Source organism: Eucyclogobius newberryi, unplaced genomic scaffold (assembly GCF_026437365.1).
Source record: "Eucyclogobius newberryi isolate DKJ021-1_F unplaced genomic scaffold, fEucNew1.0.hap1 SCAF_10, whole genome shotgun sequence".
NCBI lineage: Eukaryota > Metazoa > Chordata > Actinopteri > Gobiiformes > Gobiidae > Eucyclogobius > Eucyclogobius newberryi.
Window position 1 is genome coordinate 27,483,136 of NW_027315724.1, and position 24,290 is coordinate 27,507,425.

At 39.1% G+C, this 24,290-nt stretch overlaps 1 protein-coding gene across 3 annotated transcripts in view; it reads left to right on the forward strand.

The window, feature by feature from the left end:
• Nucleotides 1–24,290, forward strand: part of cntn5 (contactin 5) — an 87,152-nt gene that overhangs the window by 42,302 nt on the left and 20,560 nt on the right. For all 3 annotated transcript variants that reach the window (XM_072453026.1, XM_072453028.1, XM_072453027.1), the window contains exons 7-14: nucleotides 546–641; nucleotides 2,578–2,781; nucleotides 9,525–9,627; nucleotides 15,855–16,036; nucleotides 17,557–17,693; nucleotides 17,852–17,981; nucleotides 21,257–21,401; nucleotides 23,975–24,102. In XM_072453026.1, coding sequence (XP_072309127.1) covers nucleotides 546–641; nucleotides 2,578–2,781; nucleotides 9,525–9,627; nucleotides 15,855–16,036; nucleotides 17,557–17,693; nucleotides 17,852–17,981; nucleotides 21,257–21,401; nucleotides 23,975–24,102 — 1,125 coding nt within the window. The remainder of the gene's footprint in view (nucleotides 1–545; nucleotides 642–2,577; nucleotides 2,782–9,524; nucleotides 9,628–15,854; nucleotides 16,037–17,556; nucleotides 17,694–17,851; nucleotides 17,982–21,256; nucleotides 21,402–23,974; nucleotides 24,103–24,290) is intronic.

Here is a 24,290-nt window from a genome sequence, read left to right on the forward strand (position 1 = left end):
AGTAATGGGTTACAGTGATCCCTTGTTTATCGCGGGGGTTACGTTCCGCGAAAAGTGAACCGTGATATAGCGAGGGATCACTGTATTCCTCATTACTCTTTGTTTTCAAAACACTATAAACTTAGTCTTCTTAAAGAGGATGGAGTCCCACCCTGGTGTCAGCTGTGTGCCGTCTGATTCAACTCAATGTCAGCCTGTAATTTGATCATTTGGATCCAAAAATTGCACTTTGATTAAAGGTTGAATGGACGATTTTTTTGGCCCAAGACGGAGAAAGACTGTTCGAGCTGACGCAGAAGAAACGGAAATCTTCGGGAGGCGAGAGATGCGATGTGATCCGTCGCGCTAATAAACAAACGCACGTGTGTGTTGTATCAGTCTGCACGGGGGAGTGGCATGTGCACTTCCGCCTGCGTTCTCAAATCGCCGAAAAATCGTCCATTGCGCCTTTAATGTTATGACTGTTATGAAACATTATATTTATATATTTATTCAATTCATCTAATTTGTGAAAAATGTTCTCCCCTTTTACATTTATCTTGCAGTTCTCAAGCCGTTCAGTACAAAGGCTCGAGGAGGCGTTTCTGTGCGGGAAGGTCAAGGTGTGGTTCTTATGTGCACCCCTCCCCCACATTCACCAGGTAAGATTCAACTTATATTTTTATAGAAATCTCTCAATACAACAGCAGATATTACCCCTTCGGAAGATTTCGTAGGAAAAGTGGAACATTTTATTTTATTTAAAATTATTTAAAGCAAATAATCACTGCCGAGACTGAGTCTTTGAATGGTTTGTTTTTCCCATCTGCCTGTGCTCCCATCCATCCATTCACCCATGTGTCTGACAATGGTTGTTCTAAGTTATGGAGACAGCTGAGCCGCAGCACAGATTCTCTCAGGTCAAATTTGCTGGGTCATTACAAATGAAAGGAAATGTTACACAGCCAATTATTCCTGGTATAGACAGAGCAGACTGCACATTGTACCGCTGCAGCTTTGAGAGTCCCTCTGCACAGTATTACTATAAGTTCCTCTCTGAACCATGAATGGTTTGTTTTTTGTTTATATGGGCTGTGATGTGGGAGCGTGTGCCAAGTGCACTTCAGCACCCGCTTAACATTTGTGGATGTCACGAGATTTAGTGTGTGAGATGATAGGAAGCAGAAAACCAGTGGCAGGAACAGGTGATTAAAAAGGCAATAAAAGATTCACGACGGCCTGTGACTGACAGATGAAAGCACAGTGCACATGACTTTTTTCCCCTCTTCATTAAAAGCCCAACGAGGGTTGCCATGGCGCCAGAGAGATGTCATGTTTTAAACTTCACGTGTAGGCTTCATAGATCCCCTTCACATGTGCACTAGAATATTTTAAACCTGTATATCATGTTTTTTAGTCAATTATTAAGTGTACTTTATGGAGCGAATCTATTGCAAGTGGAAAACAAACTGTTTTTGATTCACTCTGTGGCGCAGAGTCTATACAGTGAGCTCTTTTAGTTTAGTATGTTCCATAAGAACTCCTTTCACACCCCAGAAGCATTGTTATATTTATTCTTTATCAAACTACTCGTACATGTTTTTTCTGAATCCAGAGGAAACACGCAGACACAGGGAGAACATGCAAACTCCATCAGAGAGCATTTCAGAGAGGATGAAACACTAACCTCTCTGTGCCACGCCCACTATTGGATCATTTTCTTTGTCCTATTCATTTTTACTTCGGTCCTTGACTAAATACACAAATACACAAAACGTGATCTGAACAAGATGTTTTAGAAAAAGTGCAAAAACAAGTTAGATAGAACTGTATTTTATTCACATCGCAGACAGATTGGTGGTTTCGGGTTGTTATTACCAAAGTGGCACAAACAGGCTGAAAATCTCCCTTCTCTATGTTGCAGAGGACGCCAATGTTAATAATGAGTCACGCTGAAAATACTTTTACAAAACAAATGTAAAATCTATTAAAAGCCCAAAACATTTGGAGTATAGTTTAGTTAAGATGTTCCACATTTGAATGTTTCATAAGCTCATATGGACTCGGGTATAATCTGACTTCTCTGACACATCCAGTGACGAACGATCCGGCACCTGCTCCAATCACTTTAAAGAAGATCAGAGTCATAAAGTTGGCCGTGGTGATAAATGCTTTGGTGACTCAAAGTGTGTCGCAACTGAAACTCATAGGACTGCATAAAAGTCTGTTTAAAACTGCTTGCATTAAAGGTTGAAGGCAGGTTTTCAGAAACGTTGAAAAAGCACGAGTACGTTACATTATGCAGGTTCAAATCTTTCATCTTTTAGGAATTTCAGTTTAAATCTGTTAAAATGTAATTAGTCTGATGTTTTTTTCTTTTAAATGTATGCTTTTGAATGATTATTAGTAAAGTGGTATTAGTATAATTTAAATATTCTCTTTTTTTTTTGCTGCAAAGTGACAATGATTGCTAGCACGACCTTTAATGCAGTTTGCGGAGTCATCCAGGCTGATTATACATCTTTGTGCACAGTAATGAACTTGAAAAAGCCGTGGCATAACGAGCCTGCACATCTGTTTGCTCCGTTTGCCTTTCAGAGATCATCTACAGCTGGGTTTTTAATGAGTTTCCTTCGTTTGTGGCGGAGGACAGTCGCCGCTTCATTTCCCAGGACACAGGGAATCTGTACATCTCCAAGGTCCAACCCTCCGACGTGGGCAGCTACATCTGTTTGGTCAAGAACCCAGTGACAAACGCAAGGGTCTTAAGCCCACCAACTCCTCTGACGCTGAAGACTGACGGTAAGACGGTTTTATAGGCATGTAAAGATTATTCTGTTTATCTATCGCCATGATTTTGCCAGTCACTACTGTATTTTCCGGATTATAAGTCGCACCAGCCAAAAAATGCATAATAGTGAAGTAAAAACATAAATAAGATGCATTGGAGTATGAAATGTAGTTGCAAGTGTGAAAATAACAAATAATATCACATATAAGTTGCTCCGGAGTATAAATATAAGTGTAAGTCGCACCCCGGCCAAAACGATGAAAAAAGGTGCAACTTATAGTCCGGAAAATACGGTATATGATCAAAACAAAAAATAGTAATAATTAAATCTATGCTCCAAAAATAAACCTAAATGTAAAGTGTTTTTTTCCATTTAGGTCACACTAAAAATGGAAAATGAAAAATACATGATAATAATAATAACAATTGTAATTCTAAAACGTTATATCTTGACAATCATATATATTACATTAAACAGACAAACATCAAGAGAAGAAAGAATATGATAATAAGAGACGAGAACTGGATATATTGTCATTGTTTTGTGTGTTTATCTGATAAGACATTAAGTAAACAAGAGAATGTCCAGTACAGATTAAAGCATTTTAAAGTGTAGGTGCCCGGTATCCCAGTGTTCCCAGTCTGCTGTGGCCAGTATTTTTCAGTAAAACAAAGATAGCGTTACAAACTAGATTTACTTGAAGTTTATACTTGGTCAGTTCATAGTTAACCCTTGCACAAAACATCATATCCACCAGTAAAAGTTACAGTATGTGACAAATAGGATATATTTAGAAAAGCAGCTTTGTACGGTGTGAGTGTATTTGCTATTGTTTGACGCTTTATGCCATACATTCAAATCAGATTGCTTTGAATGAGATGCAAACTACACAGCTCCTGTTTAGTTTAGATGGCATTATGATTCCTGTATACACCATAAACCGACTGTGAGCAACGTGTTAGCATTAGTGTGGAGAGGCTCTTTTGTTCACGTTGGGCTTTGGTGGAAGTGGCCATCGGGGAAATCATTTTCCGGCATAAAATTAACTAAATCAATGGCCCTCGCTGTGGAAAAGATTTTACTCTTTTGTACTGTCCTCTCTGGGACGATATTACGGAGCTGTTTGTGGCATTCAGGTGCGAGTTTCACCTACAGGCGTTTCTTTCTTTTTCCGTCTGACTTCACCAGCAAGCGTCCATCACTTCACACAGATGCCTGTCATTGTCAAGGTTTCAAACAAGCCTTCAAGATTACATCCCTGGAGTAACAGTGAAAAGGGCACGGGAGCCCAGGAAGAGAGCCTGTTCCAAATGTAGCCCCACAAATGCACCTCTTAAGGGTTGCAGCCCCTCCAGCTACACTCCTCCTCTTTATTAGAAAGCCCCGATATAAAACAGGCCTCAGAGACATATCTGTAACACTTAGCTCATAACCATGGCAACGCACACTGTTGGTTTTGTAAAAGAGCAATTTGTGGGATTAGAATTGTGCAATTAAACTATCAACAGACGGGGACCAGCCGTTAAGGTCAATGCTTTTTTGTGTTTTAGTCAGTCCAAGAGCAAGTACATTATGAAATGATCGTGTCTCCACTCAGGCATCTTCAGCTAATTTTGCTCGTCAGCCAAGCACATTATTACACCACTTGACAGGTCAAGTTTGTTTATTTAAAACATTTTTAAAATGTATGCGCAAGTCTGTGTTGTGTTAAGTGGACATAATGAATTAGCAATTAGCTGATAAGTTTGACACGTGGATCTCTCACTGAATGTCAGTTTGCAATCAGACATTTAATGGTCGTCTTGTACTCAAAGTCGCACTCAATTTAGAACTAGTCGAGTCCTCATTGTTTGAGTTTGAGTTCAAGTTTGAGCTATTTAAATGAAAGATATTGACAAAAATGAATATATCAATATTGTTGTGGAGTACCAGACAATATTCAATTCAACATAAATGTGTTAAAACACGCCTTTAAACATATTAATTCAGGTTTAATTATCAGACAAAGTGCAATTATATCATCTTATACCCTTTTTTGAAACAACTCTTTTGTTTTAATCGGCTCTTTTTGTAAAATGTCTCCCCATAGACAATATACTGAATTATTCAATGTTGCAATAGTTCAAAACAGCATTTTCAATATATTACCCTCCTCTACAAGTCATTAATAATATAAGATTTTTAAAAATACGATATTGAGTCTACAATATTCGATAAGAGTTTTTAGACCCGGAACTGACTTGGTATTGAAGAAACCTTTAAGCACAATGCATAAAATACTACATGCTTTCAATCTCATCCGCAGGAGTAAAATATGACGCGTGTTTACTCAAGAGTTTATTCTATGTTTCTTCAGATGAATCACAAGCGTACAGACCTGATACCAACCAACACATGTAATTCAATCGGTAGAAAGTCTCTCTCTTTTGTTTAATTAAAGACCCAAGCAGATTTGTAGTTTCTTATCACAAGCACTGGTCTTAATGCAATATCTTCACACCCACACATCTTGGCCACATCATGTCCTCACAGCTGCAGGTCCGTTATGCCAAAGAATGGAAGAATTGGCACGCCATACTCTGCCAGTCTCGTGATGTTCAGCAGCCCTTCTACAGTGTAAATTTGGATCTAAATTGACAAAGATTACATTGGCACACCTTCCAGCATGCATTAAACGTCCCTGAGGTGAAAGCGCTTTGGCGTTAGAAGGTGCAATCTGTGCCTTAGTAAAACGGTCTGATTGCTGCACATTCGATGGGTGTGAAGCTCACCACTGGCAGCTCCAACCTTGACTCTTTTAATCAAAACAAGCATCTGCGCTCTATACGGCGCGGCAGGATGCCATTGATCGCACATACACCATCCACCTTGAGGACAGCGGGAGTAAGCGGTGAACTTTGGGCAAAAAAAGCACTCCTTTGTAAATTGCAAACAGCTTGTCTCATTGTTTTTTTTCCCTTCAAGCGCGCTGTGATTACACGGGGGCAGCGAAATAAACTAGAATACAAACATTGATGCGTTTCAAGTCAGTTTCAAATTAATTATTGGTGAAAGAGAATTTCAATTGCTGTGCAGATTCTGGTGCCACGGCGACTGGACTAGACCATTTTTAACATTTAAACTGGACCAAACCAAGTTTACAACTGGACTGAACTGGGCTCAAACCAGGACCTAAATAGGACAAGTGTGAACGCGCCGTAAAACTATTCAGGGACTATAGCAACCGTTTTATTTTCGTGATTTTATGTTTCATTGTCGAAAAACTAAATTGACACTATTTTTTAACTGAATCTGAACATATTTAGCACCAATATTTTTCCAGCTCAAAAAATTCATAGCGGGCCATCCTTATATTCAAGTTATTTTTGAGCTAGTGTTGAGCACAATGTCACAATGCAGTCCTGACAGTGATGGCTGAGAAGTGTAATATTAGCTGACACATGTCATTTGCAGGGGTCATGTTTTCTGAATTATAATCTAGGACCTTATGCCTGTAACCATATTGAATGTCACCATGATTTTCTCTGAAAATGATTTATTTATGGCATTGCTAAAACTGTCCTTTGCTTGCAATGCACACACTCTGCAGTTAATCATCGTTTTCCTAATTACATTTACGAAACGATGTTGGAAATTACAGATGATTTAGAATAAACAGGTTGCAGATTTATTGAATTTTCGTGTTTACTTGTTAAAATTCAATGAATCTGTTGTATTCTATTCAGATACGGGGATCACAAGTGATTTTACACTTTGTGTCGGTCTCAAGCCTGGATAAAAATGGAGCTTTGTGCCTTGAAGGTCATTTGGTCTGAAAATCATGCTACATACAAACTGCAGATAATACATCACACATTATAGTATAATTCTGCAGATGGGTGTTTTTTTCTAACAAATGTACTTTTTTGTTTTACTGCACGGAGCAGACAGAATTATTATTCAATCCAATCACTATTCTCAGAAACTCAATATCACATGAAATATACTGGGACATTGAAATATTGCAAATTCATTTTGGTGAAGGGCTGCTTTGGAGCCATAAATGTTGGGAACAAGATTGAAATTGAAAAGTTCTTTGTAGCAAATATCATAAAATACTTTCTTCCATACATTACGAGCCACAATTCAATAAGCCCCGTCTGGCTTGTCTGCATTCGCTGGAGCTCATAAAAAGTGTCAGGTACACGTGGGTGGTGTAATTATGGCTCCTGAAATGTCATGTTGGACATTTGTCTGACTCGTGTGTGTTCTGTACAGCCTGCACTTTCTCCACTACATCCCTTATGCACTAGGCCTGCGTCCAGCTGCAGTGCTAGCCTTACATAATTCACTTTTAATAAAAGTGTGTAAACTAGGACTCATGCAGTATTCATGGCACACAATTTCATATAATAAGATGGATAATGGTAATTAAATTCCAGATGAAAGTGTTTTTTCCTTTCCGCTCCAAATTTACTCTATGCCATCTGACACATCAACTTGGCAAATGGTTATTAATGGCTGCCGTAACATACAGATGAACAAACAAAAGAAGTCGTGTCCTCTGGCGGCGACTTACAGCCGAGGTGTTAGTCATAGTGGCACTTAGCAAGACCGATAAGGCGCTATCACGTGTGTCCTTCAGTGTGTGTGTGTTTGGCAAGTTGTAAAGTGCTTTGCTAATTCACCAGGACGGGACAGTACTTATCTTTGTTGTCACAGTAAATGCATCATCTTAATGGGATGTCCTCCTGCATTTGAGCTTTTGTGAGGGTTTTGCTCGCCGCCTCTGCATATTCTGTGTGAATGTACTTTCAGAAATGCAGTGATTAGAGTTGCTTGATGTTATGTTTGACCTATCACAAGTAATATTAAGAAGAATTTCTGTTTTTTTTAAAAAGTGGATATTAGTAAGAAGCAGCAGATGGTGCGTCTGATATGCACCTGTAGAGTGCATTACTGCCAAGTGTTTAGTCTGATAAAATGGGCAGTGAATTGGAGGAAAGCCAGTGTAGTGATGTTGCTGTAGTAATAGGATTTAGGATAAATTATTGACCTTGATGTAACCAGGAAAGTCTTTTTGGGGGAGTCCCGGCCCCAGAAGAGTCAAACAAGAGGTTGGATTGACACTCATGTTTTATTGGTCTCTCTGTAAATGTCTGTTCATCCTTGTTAATACAATATTATGACAAAAAACGAATCAATGTCTAATACATGAACAATGACATAAAAACTCTCAACTCTCCAACAATTTCTATCATAGTATCAAATGTTGGTGTTCCATTTGGTGTGAGAGAATGTCACAATTATTCATCAGTATCAGTAAAAAAGTGTAGTCCTTAATGCACTTTGATTTGTTTTATGGATTGCATTTGCTCTTGGATGTGAAATGCTTAAATGTGCTCTTTGCGGGTTTCTGGTGTGTGACACTGTGCGCTGACTCTGAGGGTGAGGCGGGTTAAGAGTCTTGCCCAAGGACACAATGGAAAGCTGTGAGGCAGTGCAACCACAGGGCAAGGTTAGATGCAGGTCAGACTCCTATTAAGAATGTTTCTAGGGTAAATAAGGATAGAAGGATGAGTTTAATGCCATAGTGTGAAACATCCGAGGCAAGGAGACCCCCCATCAGCAATGTTCCACAGTGATATTCCACCTTTGTACAGATATAGTAAGATGAGATACAGAGAAACTACAATTCTAGTTTCAATCTGCAGTCCCTGATTTACAAGAATAAAATAATATAATAAATATACAGTACAATACAATTTACACTTAGACTTTAAGCAATAAGAGCAATCTCTGACCCCCACACACTCATCATCAACACAACCACACATCTCAATCAATAGCACTAAGTATTTACACAAAGCATTGTCTTAAACGCACATTCAACTTTACTCTATACTTCTTTTCATTCTTACATCGGTCCATACATTACATTTGCATATAGCACACTGAGAGAGGAAACTCAACATTGACATACTTAGCTACACATTTCCACAGCGTGTGAATTGAGCGTCATAAAACATGGAAAGTCAAGTTAATGTAACATAAACAGGGGGTTTAAAATGAACGCTATATATTTAGGTTTACTTTTTAGCGCTATTATACTGTGACATCTGTATAATCACAATTATTAGAATCAGAAAAAGGTTTATTGCAACTGTCTGAACAAAATTCACAAACTAGAAACTTGCTTTTATCAGTAAACATACAACAATAAATACTACTAATACCATTAATACCACTACCACTACCACTACTACTACTACAAATAATAATAGCAAAATATATAAAATAAGGCCCGGCATAAAATTAGGAATTGACTTATATTGATTGACCAGTCCGTCTTGACAGATTCCTCTTTCAAACCTTTATAATAGCTTTAGAACACACAAAATACTGGTGTAATCCCTCATTTGTCCAGGAGTGTTCTATTATCGAAAAGATTCAGTCAGATTCATATGAACACGGTTCTATAGCAGTGACTACAACACAATCTTTTTCTACAGTAGCACAATTGGTCCCCTGATGTTCTGCACTGACACTGAGAATTACTATGCAAATGCCACCTTTTGTCAGCTATTTCTGTTTACATATTATTGCAGCTTGAATTTAATGTTTTTCAGACAGTTCCATTGTCAGTAGGAAAAGGGTTATTATTTTATTTCCCTTTCCCTGTTTAGTAGGCACTGTGAATGGCAGAAAATGTCAATTGTAAAAGTATGGTTTAATCGGCTTGGTTCTAATGTCTGTAATCTCTCTCTTTTCTAGGTGTCATGGGTGAATACGAGCCCAAAATTGAAGTGCATTTTCCCACGTCTGTCCTCGCCGCCAAAGGAGTCACTGTACGACTGGAGTGCTTTGCTCTGGGAAAGTAAGTGAAAGCATTGCATCGCTTGTACATGTGCAACACCACTTTGTCATATTAAAAATGTTGAATCCAATACACTAAAGCCTTCCATTGTTCTAATGCTGGAAGACCCTGTTTGTGTTTGGGCTCTGTCCTTTAAATTACATTATTCCATTACCTGAATGGGCAGCAGGCGTATCTTATCTTGAGGCAGAATGTTAAGTGGATGTTGGAGAGTGGCTGTATCGTAGCTCTTGTTAGATGGCATGTTAGTGCAGTCGCGAAGAGTGGATAGGGAATTTGGCCCCGGGGACCCATGTGTTCTCATAATTGAGAGCCCTAATGTCGCTGGGTTTCCATAGGTGCATTTAGGGACTCATATGAACGAAAAAAAGTAAAGGTTATGTTTTCAACCACGAGGGAACATACATTTTCAGGGACCAGGAATAATTATTAAAATGATGTGCTTTCATATAATGAGCTTCCTACTATTACTCTAAAATACCTTCTCTTAGTTTCATTTCGAAGACAGTTGCAGTTCATTATTTCCTTGGTTTGAACTGATGTCATTAGCAAAAATCATCTCAATGACTAACTAGCTTCACTGCCCGCTTGATGTTTTAATTACGCTTTAACCAGGAGAAAATCCAATTATGGGCTAAAATTTTATATTTTCCTCTTGATTTAAAGATGTTGTGTTTGCCATTGCAACAAATACCTCTTTATCATGTCTAATCAATGTTATTCACAATTATGCCACATGAATTATTCATTGCAGCATCTGTAGTACAAACATGCTCTGATCTACAGCTGACTCCAGACCTCGTAATTGTTTACTCTGATTTCAATTAATTGCCCACATTATGCAAAGCCATTTCCTAAGTCTATAGACATTGCATTACAACCGCCCAAGTTTTCATTTCTTCCTTTTACCGGAAGAGGTGTTCCTGATGTGTGTAGGACGAGCGGCCAATGTCAGCTCCAGCCTTCCTCCGTCAAGTAATTGGTGTGTGAAAGCTCTCAGTCAGAGTAATCCTAGCGACGTACCCTTTTACAACGAGATTAATGCTTTATCAATGCACCTAATTAAGAAATGCCACTCTTTATATAGCTCTGAGACTCAAGGTAAAATGGCTTTTGTTCAACCTCTGATCAATATGTATGATGGTGTCGCCGGCTGCAGCAGGGCACTAAGTGAATGTCAGAGCCTCTTGATGTGGTATTTACTAATGGCACTGCTCTGGAGGTGAACTGAAGGGTAAATATGAAAAAGGGTGCGTTATTTTTTTTATTGATGGTTTTTAGCCCCATCCTTTGCAATTCCAGTCAATATATGTTTGTACAGCCCGATATAACAGTATTCATGATCAAGCTAAACATTTGAAGACAACAGCAGCATTAGCATTAAGATAAGATAAAATAAGATATGCCTTTATTGTCCACACATGGGGAAATGTTGGTGTTACAACGCAGTAGATACAGAGGAAAAGGACAGATAACTTATAGGAAGTTTAAAAAACTCTCTTAATAGAAGAACTCATTGAACAAAAACAAAAACTCGTATTAACAAAACTCCTATAAACAGGTCCTCTCATATCTTAATAGGGAATAGAGGGAAGAAAATAAAAACAAAGATAAAATAATTATAATGAAAAATAGCTGGCATAAGACAAATAATACTAATAATAATGGTAAAGTAAACATTTTTATTTACATCAGTTATATGCAAATGAATATGACATTAGATTTAGTTGTTACCAATCTCTCTATTTTTTATACAGCATAGTTTTGGATACATTTCTAGGTATTTTAATCCGTGTAATCATTTTAGAATCAATCAGTGTTAAGAAAGAAACAGCGGAAATGCAGAAAACAGCAGCGGATGCACTATTGACAGGCCATTACAGTCGGACAATAACCACAGCACAAATCAGATGTCACACTGCTCAGGACAGAACTTGTAGAACTCATTTGGACCAGTAGCTTCATTATGCACGGACTGTACCCATCCAGTGACCAGACGAAATGTGGCTTTTTGTGTTTGTGTTAAATTGCAATAATTAAAGTGAATAAATAATGAAAAACATTGCCCGGCTCTACTTCTAGCCGAGAGACCACAGGACGCACTCTGCTCAGAGGGGGACTAAAGCCTCGCTGCGTGATGTGTGCTTTGCTCATTACTGGGGAAAAGATTACATATATTCAGGATGAGAATGGAAGAAATGGATGAAAAGAGGTTACCTGGACTTTTGTGCACAGGTCAGATACAGATTCTTCCAGGTAAGAGTTGTTAACTAGAGAAAAAAGGGGTGACACTTACTGATCTTACTGAGCCTTTTCTCTTGGCAAATAAGCTATATGGAATCAGTAATTTACTATTTTTCCTGTCTTTTGTGTGTTGTTGTTAACCAAAAAGACTATTAACCTTTTCTTGTGGCCTTGGTGCACTGCAGCTGTCATGTTGGCAGGTGTGCGTGTCTGTAGAGACTCCCTAAAATAACTTGCCTCAGACAAACCTGCTCACTTGTCACGCCCCAGACCGCTCCGGCACTCCTAAGCCACAGCATTGGCTCTGGAGTTCACACCATAGTACATAAACTCACCTGTGCTACTGCCCCGCCAAGACCAGGGGCAAAATATAGTCTTATAAATCAAATATTGAACCTTAATTACGGAACGTGTTTAGGCAAGGACGCTGCAATTAAGGTGTAATCCACCATCTATCAACATCATACTTAAAAGTACTTCATAATTTAGTGTTTCAGGCATTTGTACACTTCAAGTATGCAAGAGCTAAATAAAGATATAAATCTGGCATCCGAATATCTTAAATCCCCTGCTTTTTTTTGCCCTTCTCTGAACATGCCTGCTGCTGCCTGAGTCTTCGTTATTCTCTTTGTTGAATCCTGCTGCATTGAGGAAGTGTCAAACTTAGGTCCGCCCTTTTCATGGTCCCTAAGGGTTTGGGCTGTGTTTCGCTGCAGGTTAAGAATTCATTTGGAGGAAAGGTCACGAGTCCATTCACACAAGCGCTTTATTTCAATGGATTTGGTTTGTGGTGTTTTGTTTCCGGGACGTTGTGTTGTTGTTTTAGGCCTGTCAAAAATGGCATTAAACTTCTGCCTCATTATACTGCTTTCATAATACCAGGAGCTCATTTCAACACTCATCAGAACCCCCAACATGCATACCTCTTTACATTGCATACATTTATTATTATTATTTGATTATTACTCAACCTCCCATGTATGTTTAATTGTGCACTGTATATAATGAACAGTGGATAACATAAGGTTCCTTAGTCAACTATTTATAAACGACTTATTATTTCATAAGCACTTATAAGGCAATAGCAGGAAAAATGGGCAAATACTTGAACAATCATGTCAACTACTTGCCCATCTGCACTGCAAGTCTAAATTGTGTTTACCGTATTTTCCGGACTATAAGTCGCGCCGGAGTATAAGTCGCAACAGCCAAAAAAGCATAATAGAGAAGAAAACAACATTATTAAGTTGCACTGGAGTATGAAATGCAATTGCAAGTGTGAAAATAACATAATAAAATAATATCACATATATGTGGCTCTGGAGTATAAGTATATAAGTATAAATATTAGTATAAGTCGCACCCTGGCCAAAACTATGAAAAAATGGTGACGCGTGCTTGCCCTTATGACGCGGTCTTGCTCCCACCGCCCGTCAGTTTGGAGATTCGCGGAAAGGAGATAATCTGTACTATAGCTAAAAACTGCGGGAATCAATCAAAAAAAACACTCTGGGTACTTAATATGAAGCACAAATAGCAATGTAAGAAGGTTAAAAGCTCTGAAAAGTCGATTTAGCATGTTATGGGACCTTTGGCCTTTTTTTTTTATTCTGAAGCATTTGCCAGTTCTTGAAAATAGTTTAGAAACATTATAATAATACACATTTTGGACGGTTTATTAAAGGTGGTATGGACAATTTTTTTTCAGCAAATTTTGTATCATTATTTCCTCGTGGCGTGGATAAATCATTTGTCCTGCCACGTATCAATCATAAAACGCACCTATCGCTCACCTGCAGCCGCGTCAGGCTCGTCCCCACGTTTCCGCGTGCCTAAGCGCATGGATCTATCATAATATAGTTCCCTCAGTGTACGGGGCAAAATGAAGACGGAGAAAGACAGTTCGAGCTGACGCAGAAGTGGACAGAAATCTACGGGAGACGAGAGATGCGATGCGCTCCGTTGCGCTAATAAACAAACGCACGTGTGTGTTGTATCGGTCCGCACGGGGGAGTGGCATGCGCACTTCCGCCTGCGTTCCCAAATCGCCGAAAAATCGTCCATACCGCCTTTAACACGCAAACGTTTTTGTTGATGGCTTATTAACATTTATTAGGTATTATAAGCCATTTACAAACGCTAGTATAAGTGCATAAGCAAATAACTAGTGCTTATTACTGCCTTATAAATAGTTTACTAAGAAACAATGTGCTTTTACACCCAGGATGTTCATTTGGGGAGGACTTGTGTGTTTGCTCTTGTCATCTCAGTGATCTTCAGTGATGACCATTTGTGTATTGTCAATATTGAAATATGTTCTCTAAAATATATTGAGCAAAAAAATGTATATATACAATACATTATGATAAATACATTCTGAAGCAGGGCCAAAACAGATATAAATTATTTCCAAGTTCAAATGATTTAAAATGTGAGCACTAATCATCGCAAATACATATTGTAGTGGAACGTTTCAATCATTTACGAATCATTAACCTAGTGAATATAAATATGTATGTGCTGCCCGGTAGTTGAGTGGTCTAAGCAGCAGCTCTGGGACCGTCAAATGAAACATACCCGCACCCCAAAATAAATAAATAAATGATATATCTATAGGCCTGCATTGCTCTTGTATATGTACATCTATACGTTCAAGGATGCGGGAGAAGTTGTAGAATGTAGAACGGCGTGCTTGTCCAAACGCTTCAGAAGAACTCTTTAGTGTAAAATCAAATGTGACCCAAATTGAAAAGCGACAATTGTTTGTTTCTTTGTTTAATAGAAAACATGCTTTGAATTCTAATTCGAGTCCATCTCAGTCAAGAGCACTCGAGTGTCCTTGTGAATTTAGACGAGATAAAAAAGGCTTAGGGCTGTAACATTTTCATCTGGGTAAAAAATGATTGATGGGTTCGCAGGAGGTTTGTACGGTGTCAAATTTCCATCTTTCACACAGCTGTCAAATCCACTTGTCATATGAGAGCCGCGGTGATAGCCTATAGACAGACCCTCAATGTCTGCATGTGTGAGCTGTATATTGTCATGCGCTATAGGAGAAGCCATGAATAAACAGGCAGAGATGGTATTAGTCGAACACTAATCATAAATCTGCCCTGGCTGCGAGAACGGCTTGGTTTTAATATTGTCCATGTCCTTCAAGGCTGGCCATCTAATATTACACAGTGTTGGTTATTAGCATTTCTTTAAATATGCCACAATTACTCTAAAGGTCATCAGCCACTATGCATAAACTGAGAAAATGCATAAACACGAAGAATCCTTTGGTTGAGATTCAGTACAGTACCAAAGAAACGTGTAGTATTAAAGGTGGAATGGACGATTTTTTTCAGCAATTTTTTTTTATCATATTTCCTCGTGGCCTGGATAAATCATTTGTCCTGCCACGTATCAATCATAAAACCCACCCACCCCTCACCTGCAGCCGCGTGCGGTTCATCCCCACGTTTCCGCATGCCTAAGCGCATGGATCTATCATAATATAGTTCCCTCAGTGTACGGGGCAAAATGAAGACGGAGAAAGACAGTTCGAGCTGACGCAGAAGTGGACAGAAATCTACGGGAGACGAGCGATGCGATGCGCTCCGTTGCGCTAATAAACAAACGCACGTGTGTGTTGTATCGGTCCGCACGGGGGAGTGCGCATGCGCATTTCCGCCTACGTTCTCAAATCGCCGAAAAATCGTCCATTGCGCCTTTAAGTATTCAAATTCAAATTAATGTTTGACAGCTAAATCAGTGATTGAATTCAAAAATAAAAGTCAAACAGTCCATGAATTGACTTCCCATTCATGTGATTTTGAGCTAAATGTATCTCTCGAAATTTAGAAACGTATTCTTCACCTACTTTAGTTTGTATTTTCACGTTTTAAGTTCAGCAACTGGAATGATTTGTCTTGTTGGGTGATAAGATTATTCGAAAAATGTCTGAAAATGAATGACCGGTGTTTCTTTTTGTTCTTCAGCCCAGTACCGACGATCACATGGAGAAAGATAAATGGCAACATCCCCAAAAAAGCCCGACTGCGGAAGTCCCAAGCCGTCCTGGAGATCCCCAACATCCAGCTGGATGACTCAGGGACTTACGAGTGCAAAGCCGAGAATCCAAGAGGAGGAACTGCATTCAAAGGTCATCTGCAGGTCTACAGTGAGTTTTAGTTTTATTTGGCTACATTATCATTTGCATGGATTTAACACTCTTGTAAATGTGTTTGTAGAAGTGTTAGTTATTGTGTTAACGTCCAGTAAAATGAAAAATAATACATGTTTAGCAGATATATAAACTATATAATACTAAATGATCAAATAATAATACACATTTTTGTGCTTTTATTTGTTTTTTGTAACATTTGTATATGCATGAAAGGCTGTCCACTTACATATGTCTGGGGGTGATATGACCCAAAAAAACAAATTCCCCTCATTTTCAATCCCAATTTTAGCGATAAACTAGACAAACTTTAGAAACAAAAATAAAAATAAATTAAAAAGGCCCAAACATTGACGTTCCTGATAAACTTGGATTAATCTATTAATGGCACAACCCTACTATGAAACCCCTTCTAGTTATATTCCATAAAAATAAAACACATTTAGCTGCTGATGTTCTGAACTTACGACTTACTTAAGAGGTTAGTTAAATATATTCACTGCTCTATTTTTCCGCTTCAAGCTATGAAAGGTACATCATTAAAATGCATTCTAGTGGATTATTTTCATGACTAGAACCGTTTGCTACATTTCAAACCATCTTTTGCTTTTCCTTACTTTACCAGAATACATTTAACTGGGCCCACATTGCATTAAATATTTTCTTGTCAGTTGTTATCACATTGACTCTCTCTTTTCCTCCCTGGCCATTCACTGTGCCCCGGACCAATAAAACAGAGTGCCTCCACCTCGTCTGGACACATTTCCAAAGCCCTGTTCTTGGCACCCTCTTTTCGGTCGGCATCACAAGGAGAAAAGGGACTTTAATTTGTAGCAGCCTCACGTTAAATGTAATTTACCTAGGTCAGCCGGGAGTCTGAACCTATGAGACGGACCTCTGGGGCCAGAAACATTCAATCACACACACAAAGGCTATTGAGCTGGGGTGCATTATGCAAATGAGGCCAAACAGAGACAGTATTGATAAAAGCACCTCTGACACTGTATCCAATTCTATAGACAAAAGAAAATGGGCAAAATAACGTTTAGGGATGCAAATAAATACAGTAACTCAGGTTGGACTGTTTGTGTTATGTGTGAATCTTTGCTGAGCTGGACATTATTACAGAAATTAATTCAGCGTCTTGTTTAGTGGCCTTCAGGAAATAAAAGCTGCTCTTCTGTTCCCAAACCCTAGGCTGGATCCAATGTAAACATATCTATACATATAATGTTCAAGGAGACGACAAACATGAATATTGTTTCTTTAAAGGGTATGGCTCTGTGGGAGCTACACAGAGGACGTTGTGCAGTACAAAGCAGCAGTCGCTTAGATGTTTAACACACTCAAAAGAAGCATTCTTGTCTCAAAGGTTGTTCTTGTCTTGTTGTTTTTTTTGTTTTTGTTTTTTGAATTACACTCACAAGGAATCTGTATCTGTGCATACCTGTTCTCCCCTCTCGAGTCTTATGTTGCAAAGATATATGACTTGATTCTTAAGTCTTCTTTTTCCCCAGCCCTCCCTCAATGGGTCAGAATGATTAATGATACTCAGATGGATAGTGGAGAGAAACTCCAGTGGGAGTGCAAGGCCACAGGGAGGCCCCGGCCCACCTATCGCTGGCTTCTTAATGGGCTGCCCTTGACATCGCAGGTACCTACAATGCGACTGCACTAGTTCTTATGCTGATTGGATCATAAGACACATGCATTATTCCTTATATATAGCCACATGATGTCGGCCTGTAGCATTAGCATGTTGTACAGTCTTCATTGGAAATGGCATTATTTTGTATGTCTTTTCTGTTCCAGGCTCGTATAGAAATTGTGAATGGAGAGCTAAACATTCACAGAGTGCAGCAGACGGACTCAGGAATGTACCAGTGCATCGCTGAAAATAAATATGGAGCCATGTATTCCAGCGCCGAGCTCAAGATTTTAGGTATACATCCTTCCCAATATATGACACACTAGGTATTTCTTATTTTACTGTTGAAAATGTGTAGGAGTGGTTCCCAAAGTGGGGTCCCTGGCCCCACAGGGAGGCTCCCAAAGGTTATCATGCAACCGGCACATGAAAGAAAACTGGAGGGGTCCTTGGATAAAGGGCTCATGGTGATCACTGGTGTGGAGTAAATAAAAAACAATACTCAAGAAATGTAAAATGTAACTTTTCAGATCCTCTAACTTCTACAACGTTTTGAACCTCTAGGAGTATTTTACCTTTAGATATATTGTAAGTATAAGTGGTGAAACAAAATGTACTTGTAAAGTTGAGTTAATACAACTGGTATCTGACTTGTATGCTGTAAGTCTTCTGCTCACAAAGCACTTTTTCATACCTTGCAGTAAGTATAAAATGGAGCGAGTATTGGCATGCGAATAAGACCGGGGATGATAGGAGCGGAAGATTGAAATGCAAGTGAGAGACGCTGAACTGTGAGATGTGCTGATTGCCAATCAATGGTCCCTGATTTAACCCAGCCACGGGACGGCATGAATAAAGAAGGACCCTCAGACACACAGATGTCTGCACACACCAAGGCCAGCACGGTCAGAGATGCGTCTATATTCTCACCAGGAAATTACTTAAAGCTTTTTCAATGTAGGAAGCTAACAGAAGAAATGGGATGTCTTTCTGAGAGCTTTGATGAAGTTTAATGAGTCTATTATGATCTAATCTTCTTCTCTATAATTTGTGATTGAAGCTGCAATGCTCATCATTGTATCTATTATAAAACAAAGCAAGTCTTCAGCCAGTTATCAGCGCTCCATATTTCATCAGATCTTGAATTACGAACAATGGTGTGATCACACTTGAAAGTAAGAAAAATAATGATTTGGGAAAAGTAAAGTGAATGTCAGATTATGTGTGAAGTACTTTGCTAAAGCCCCACACGTTTTTTAAGAAAGACTTGGAACCGAGAACGACATCCCAAATACCAAACCCAAAAGAGATAAAACTAGTGGATTCAAATGAAAATACAACTTTTGAGTTCAGTTTCATTTGATCCGCCGTCGTTTGATCACATGTTTGTATTTCAGAATCTCTTCTCTTATGTCGTGATCCACACACCAATTTAATTTGTTTCTTAAAGTCTTATGTGACAAATGTGACATCTCACTTAAATCCCTGCACAGCATGACATGAATTATAATGAAATATTTTGAATCCTTGGTAGTTCAGTAAATAAGAAGATGGCTTTATCAGGGACACTCAGAGCGAGATCTACTGCACTTTGAACGTCACAGTTCTTTTTTCCGTCCATAGTGAATTATGGGACACATTTACCTTGAGCTTGAGAGATTAAAAGCCAAAGAAAGTGCAGTGCAGACTTAAGGCTCGAGGGTAAAAACTTAGCGGTCATTCTGAATAGCTGTCCAGTGTTGTGCGCTGATGGACTATTTTCTCCTTGTCATCTCCTGTACTGGGACGCAGCTGGTGACACCCATTCCCCTTTCATTTTCCCCAGAGGGACACTTTGATTTACTGTCTGCATGGCATGCCCTTTTTGAAGGGGAATTGGTGGCATTTTGAAAAGTCTTTATTGCAAAACTCTTTTATGGGAGATCTACTAAATGTTAAACTGAAATATCACTTTAAAACGTCCAAATCGTTTTCTGATGCCACTTTTACTCTTACAACTAGACGTAGAAGTTACAATGATATTTACATTTCTTAATAATTGTAGGTATTCTGACTAATACAACCAAGCGACGTGCACGTTCTTGTATCTATATAATTTGCAAATCAAATGTTTAACAATCACTTTAGAGAGGGTAGTTAGGTAGAAAACTCCAAAGTCAATTTTTACCACATTCCTTTATTAAGAAATGTTGAGTTGAAAAAATATGAGTTTCCAAATACACTGGGTGCTTGTTTGGAGGCGTGTTCCTGTCATCTCTTAAAGAAAAAGCCATCTTTAATAAGCTTTCCCCTTCAGAGCTGGAGTCACCCTGATGCTATTTGAAATCCGTGATGAATGTTTTCATAAGTGAACCCCCCAGACATGTCTTCTCAGTGACCTGTGCTCTGTCGGGATGTCCAGCAGCAAACACTATCAGGAGAGATTACATGGATAATAAGCGCCCGCAGATGAGCGATCACCAGAGGCCGCACGGGGCACCGCCTGCCCTTATGCCTCTGATCTTGTCCCAGATCTGGCTCCACTGGGATGGGCAGAGCAATAAGGCTTCACTGCCGCCGCCACCACCACTGCCACCAGCTCTGGGCTCACTTCTATTTTGATTAAAACAAATACACACAACAACTGCTCTGTTTTCCGGTCCTTTCGGTGCCTACAGGGACCCTTTGCCACTCCGGCGAGCATTGCGAGGAGAGAGGTCAGCCTGTAGCTACATGTGGGATTGAACTGTCATTGTGTGTAATGTCACTGATAGAACATCATTCACTATTTGAATAATCGCGGCTGACAACGCCTCTGAGCTGCTGGTCGGCCTTGATGTGCAAACACGGCAGAGTCTGTGCTTCAGTGTCATCATCAGCTCCTCGGGCTTTCATTAAGACGTTCACGTAGAGGTTTAGCTTGTTAAATGACTGTAATACTTAAAAGCTGGTGTTATTTGTTTATTGAATGTACATGCCTTTGGGAGCAGAGAGAGATAGTTAAGTCTGTCTTTGTACTTTAGCTCAACATGTTAATGCCTTTTGTTAATAGGCTTATGTTTCTTTATATATTTAACCTTTTTGAGGTTTCTAGTGCTGCTGATCGGTTGCAACACTGTAAATCCGCTATTGTGGGAGAAATAAAATGTTCTCTTATCATAACAGTACTTGCAACAAAAAGTGTACCTAAATTAATAAGGTAATACTTAACCAATCTAAGGTGTGATCAACAATGTCATATTCATACCAATAATGTCATATTCATGTGCATATAACTGATGTAAAAGAGAATGTTTACTTTTGCCACTATTGTTATTATTTTTGTCTTATGTTTATTTTATTTTTATTTTTTATTTCTATTCCTTATTAAGAATATGATATGAGTTTTTCTATTCATTTTTTAAAGCTTCCTATAAATTATCTGTTCTTTTACTCTACTTGTTTTCTTTTATCTACTGCGTTGCAACAGCGGAATTTCCCTATTGTGTGGACAAATAAAGGCTTATCTTATCTTCTCAAATGTGCCTTTGGATATGTACATTGTGGTGAAGTCCTGTTTACAGTTTTCCTTCTTACTTTGTGGTTGGCAGCGTCTCCTCCCGTCTTCGTCCCTAACCCGATACACATTATTGCGACACTGGGAAAAGATGTGGTCCTCGAATGCAAACCAAAAGCTTCTCCCAAACCTCGGATCCTTTGGAAGCGGGGAGACCGGCGAGTCGTGCCGAATAAAAGGTACTTACCCCGCACTTTCACTACAGACGGCATCATTCACGTTTACTTGGACTGGCGTTTTCTCACTGCTGGCTACATTTGCTCAAGGACATGATAGTGTGAAGTAGTTTCGAGTACACCGGGGCCCCAGTTCGATTTTTATTTTGTATTTTGTGGGTTTTATGAGTGGAGCGAGTATCTTGTCTTCTTTTACCGACCGTGGCATCCTACTCAATCCTACCCCGCGTCGAGCCCATAAGACATCACACTTTCATTACTGTAGCTGAAATTAAGTGTCAAAGCTAAAGCAAAACACTGCAGGTTCTGGCAAAGCTCTGGAGACCGCTCCTCCCTTTCAGGGCCGCTGACAGTTTCAAGCGAACAATTGCATTTCACATTCACATGCGGTTTGATGCATCATCTTTTATGAGAAACATCTCTCTTGTGCGGCGAGAGGGGAGCGAGCAGGCCCAGGGAGCATCAATCAAAGTGAGCGACACCACTGGAATTATCAGTCAGTGCTGCGCGGCTCAACTCCGGAGCAGAGACCAGGACCTCTGTTTATCAGGCCAGATTTAGCAGTCAGTTCAGTTTCTACAACAACAAGGGACTAATCATACAGGTTTGAGCAGGTGGAAAGACACTGATATTCCAGAGATTCAGCTGGCATTTAATTCACTGTAAATTAAGATGCAAATATGACCCTTTTTGTGTGAAAGAAGATGATTTGCTGAGCTAATTGGGGCGTTGCATTGTCTTTAGGTTAAGGTGATGGATGGGAATAGGAAGTTGGTAGTTGTGTTTCCCTAAAATGGTGATTAATAACCCCAGCTTGTCTAAATCTGATAAAGCCTTTGCGGCATTTGTCAAAGCTTTCCAAGTCCATTTTTCAATGTTGAGAAGACTCATACTTGTTTAAACCAGTCAATCTTGTTTTTATCTGACCACAGATAAAGTCTTGTCTTCAAAGAGCATAAGATTCTACCATATATCTCAGCAGTTGATTAATGGGGACCAATGCTTCTGTGACGATATTTAATGGCCTAAAATGTCATTTGGACTGATGTGAATTAATCGACTGGATTAGTGCTCTGAGCAGGGTCATCAGGAGGAAAAACAAAAACTACATTTATCTGACGACTCGACACCAGACGAGTGGAGCTAAGCGGTTTCAAGGTTTGGGTCAGGGTGACTTGAGAAAAGATTTCTGACACCACGCGTAGTAAAGCACCTATTCTTAGAAGAACAGAGGTGGGATCGAAGCAGCTTCACGTTTATCTGCCATTGACAGCTGTGCAGACTTAATGGAGGTTTGTAATTAACATGGATTTCCGCTAATGTTCAAGCCTTTTGTTTTTTAAATAGAAAGTATTAATCCCATTAGTCTGAAAGGATGTGCCAGATGCCTTTTCTGACAGTCAAACATTAAGTCCATAAGTTGTTTGTTGTGAAAGATTTAAAGGGAAAAAAAATCTAACACATTTGTCTTCTTTTCACGTGATGATAATGAAGATTTTTCAAATCTCTGTTGACTTTGATGTTACCATCGACAATAGTGTTTTAGTGCATTTGTTGTCAAATATATTTTTACTAATACAAGGCTGGATATTTGCATATTGTGTATTGTCCACATCATCCTGTCCTTTCTGCCTCAGTGTCCTTATTATTTTGCCCCAAATATAAAAGTGTCTCGTGCCTGCTGCTCTGCTGCTGTTGGTCTGTGGAAAGATAATAGTCACACATTTATAAGAACATTTTCTGCCAATTTCCCCATTTTACAAAAGATTAAAGTCCTCAGTGTTTTAAATGGGGATTAAATTAAAAGATGGGACCGCCGCGCGTCACTGTGAATATTAGCTCCAAACTGAAATTGATTTCTCAGTTGAAAAAGGTCTAAATATTTATCCTAGCATTTGCCGGCTGGTGAGAAAAAAACATTCCTATTGATAGGTTGTTTTTTATTTTCAATGCAAGGGCAAACATTTGTTCATGCATTCACACTATGGTATATGATGACATTTGATTTGAAGCTTGATTGGTTATTTACAAACTCAACAAAATGTATTTAAAACATCTTGGTGTCTGCATAAGGAGCTTCTGATCGGCAGAGTGCATTTTATCAGGGCTTGTCTTTATGTGCCTGTCTAGAGCACTGGTGTTTCCCCGTGGACACCCACTTTTACTCTCATCTCACTCTGGCTCCGTTTGCTTTAGAGCATTTCAATGCTGCAATATTGAGATTTTGGCATGTTTCTTTTCTTTTGTGAGACTCCCTTGAAGTAAAAACATTATGGTAATGGTGTAAAATTGTTTATACTTTTTAAACTAAAATGTATGCTATTTTAAATACTAGTTAAGAAGTTAGTAGTATATTAGTGTTTCTCAAGTGTTAATGTTGTTGTACATTTTCAAAATATAAACTCTTCACAAAAAAAGAATACCATTTTTTTCATCCCGAGCTGTCTATGCATATTGTGTTTTATTTTATTGATTTAATTCTTGAACAACAAGAAGAGTACACCATTCTTTGAACTGAAGTGCAGCTGTTTCCATGTGCACACGCTTCATACCAGTATTGATTGTCTCTTTCTCAGGATTATGTTGTTGCGGAACAACACGCTGAGGATTGTTAACTCCAGCCGAGCAGACGAGGGCAACTATGTGTGCCGGGCAGAGAACCAGTTGGGCTCAGCGGAGATGACGGCCATGTTGTGGGTAAAAGGTAAGTGATGCCCTGAGGGCCTTTATTTTCTGCCAAATTAGCACAAGTCAGCCACCAGTAAATAGTCCCCAATGTCATTTTTACCCCCGCCTTTTGCTCGGGCGCCAGGAAATATATTGTGTTTACTCAAGCGTGCACAAAGGCTCTCACATTCAAGAATCATATTACAAGGACACACTTTACCAGCA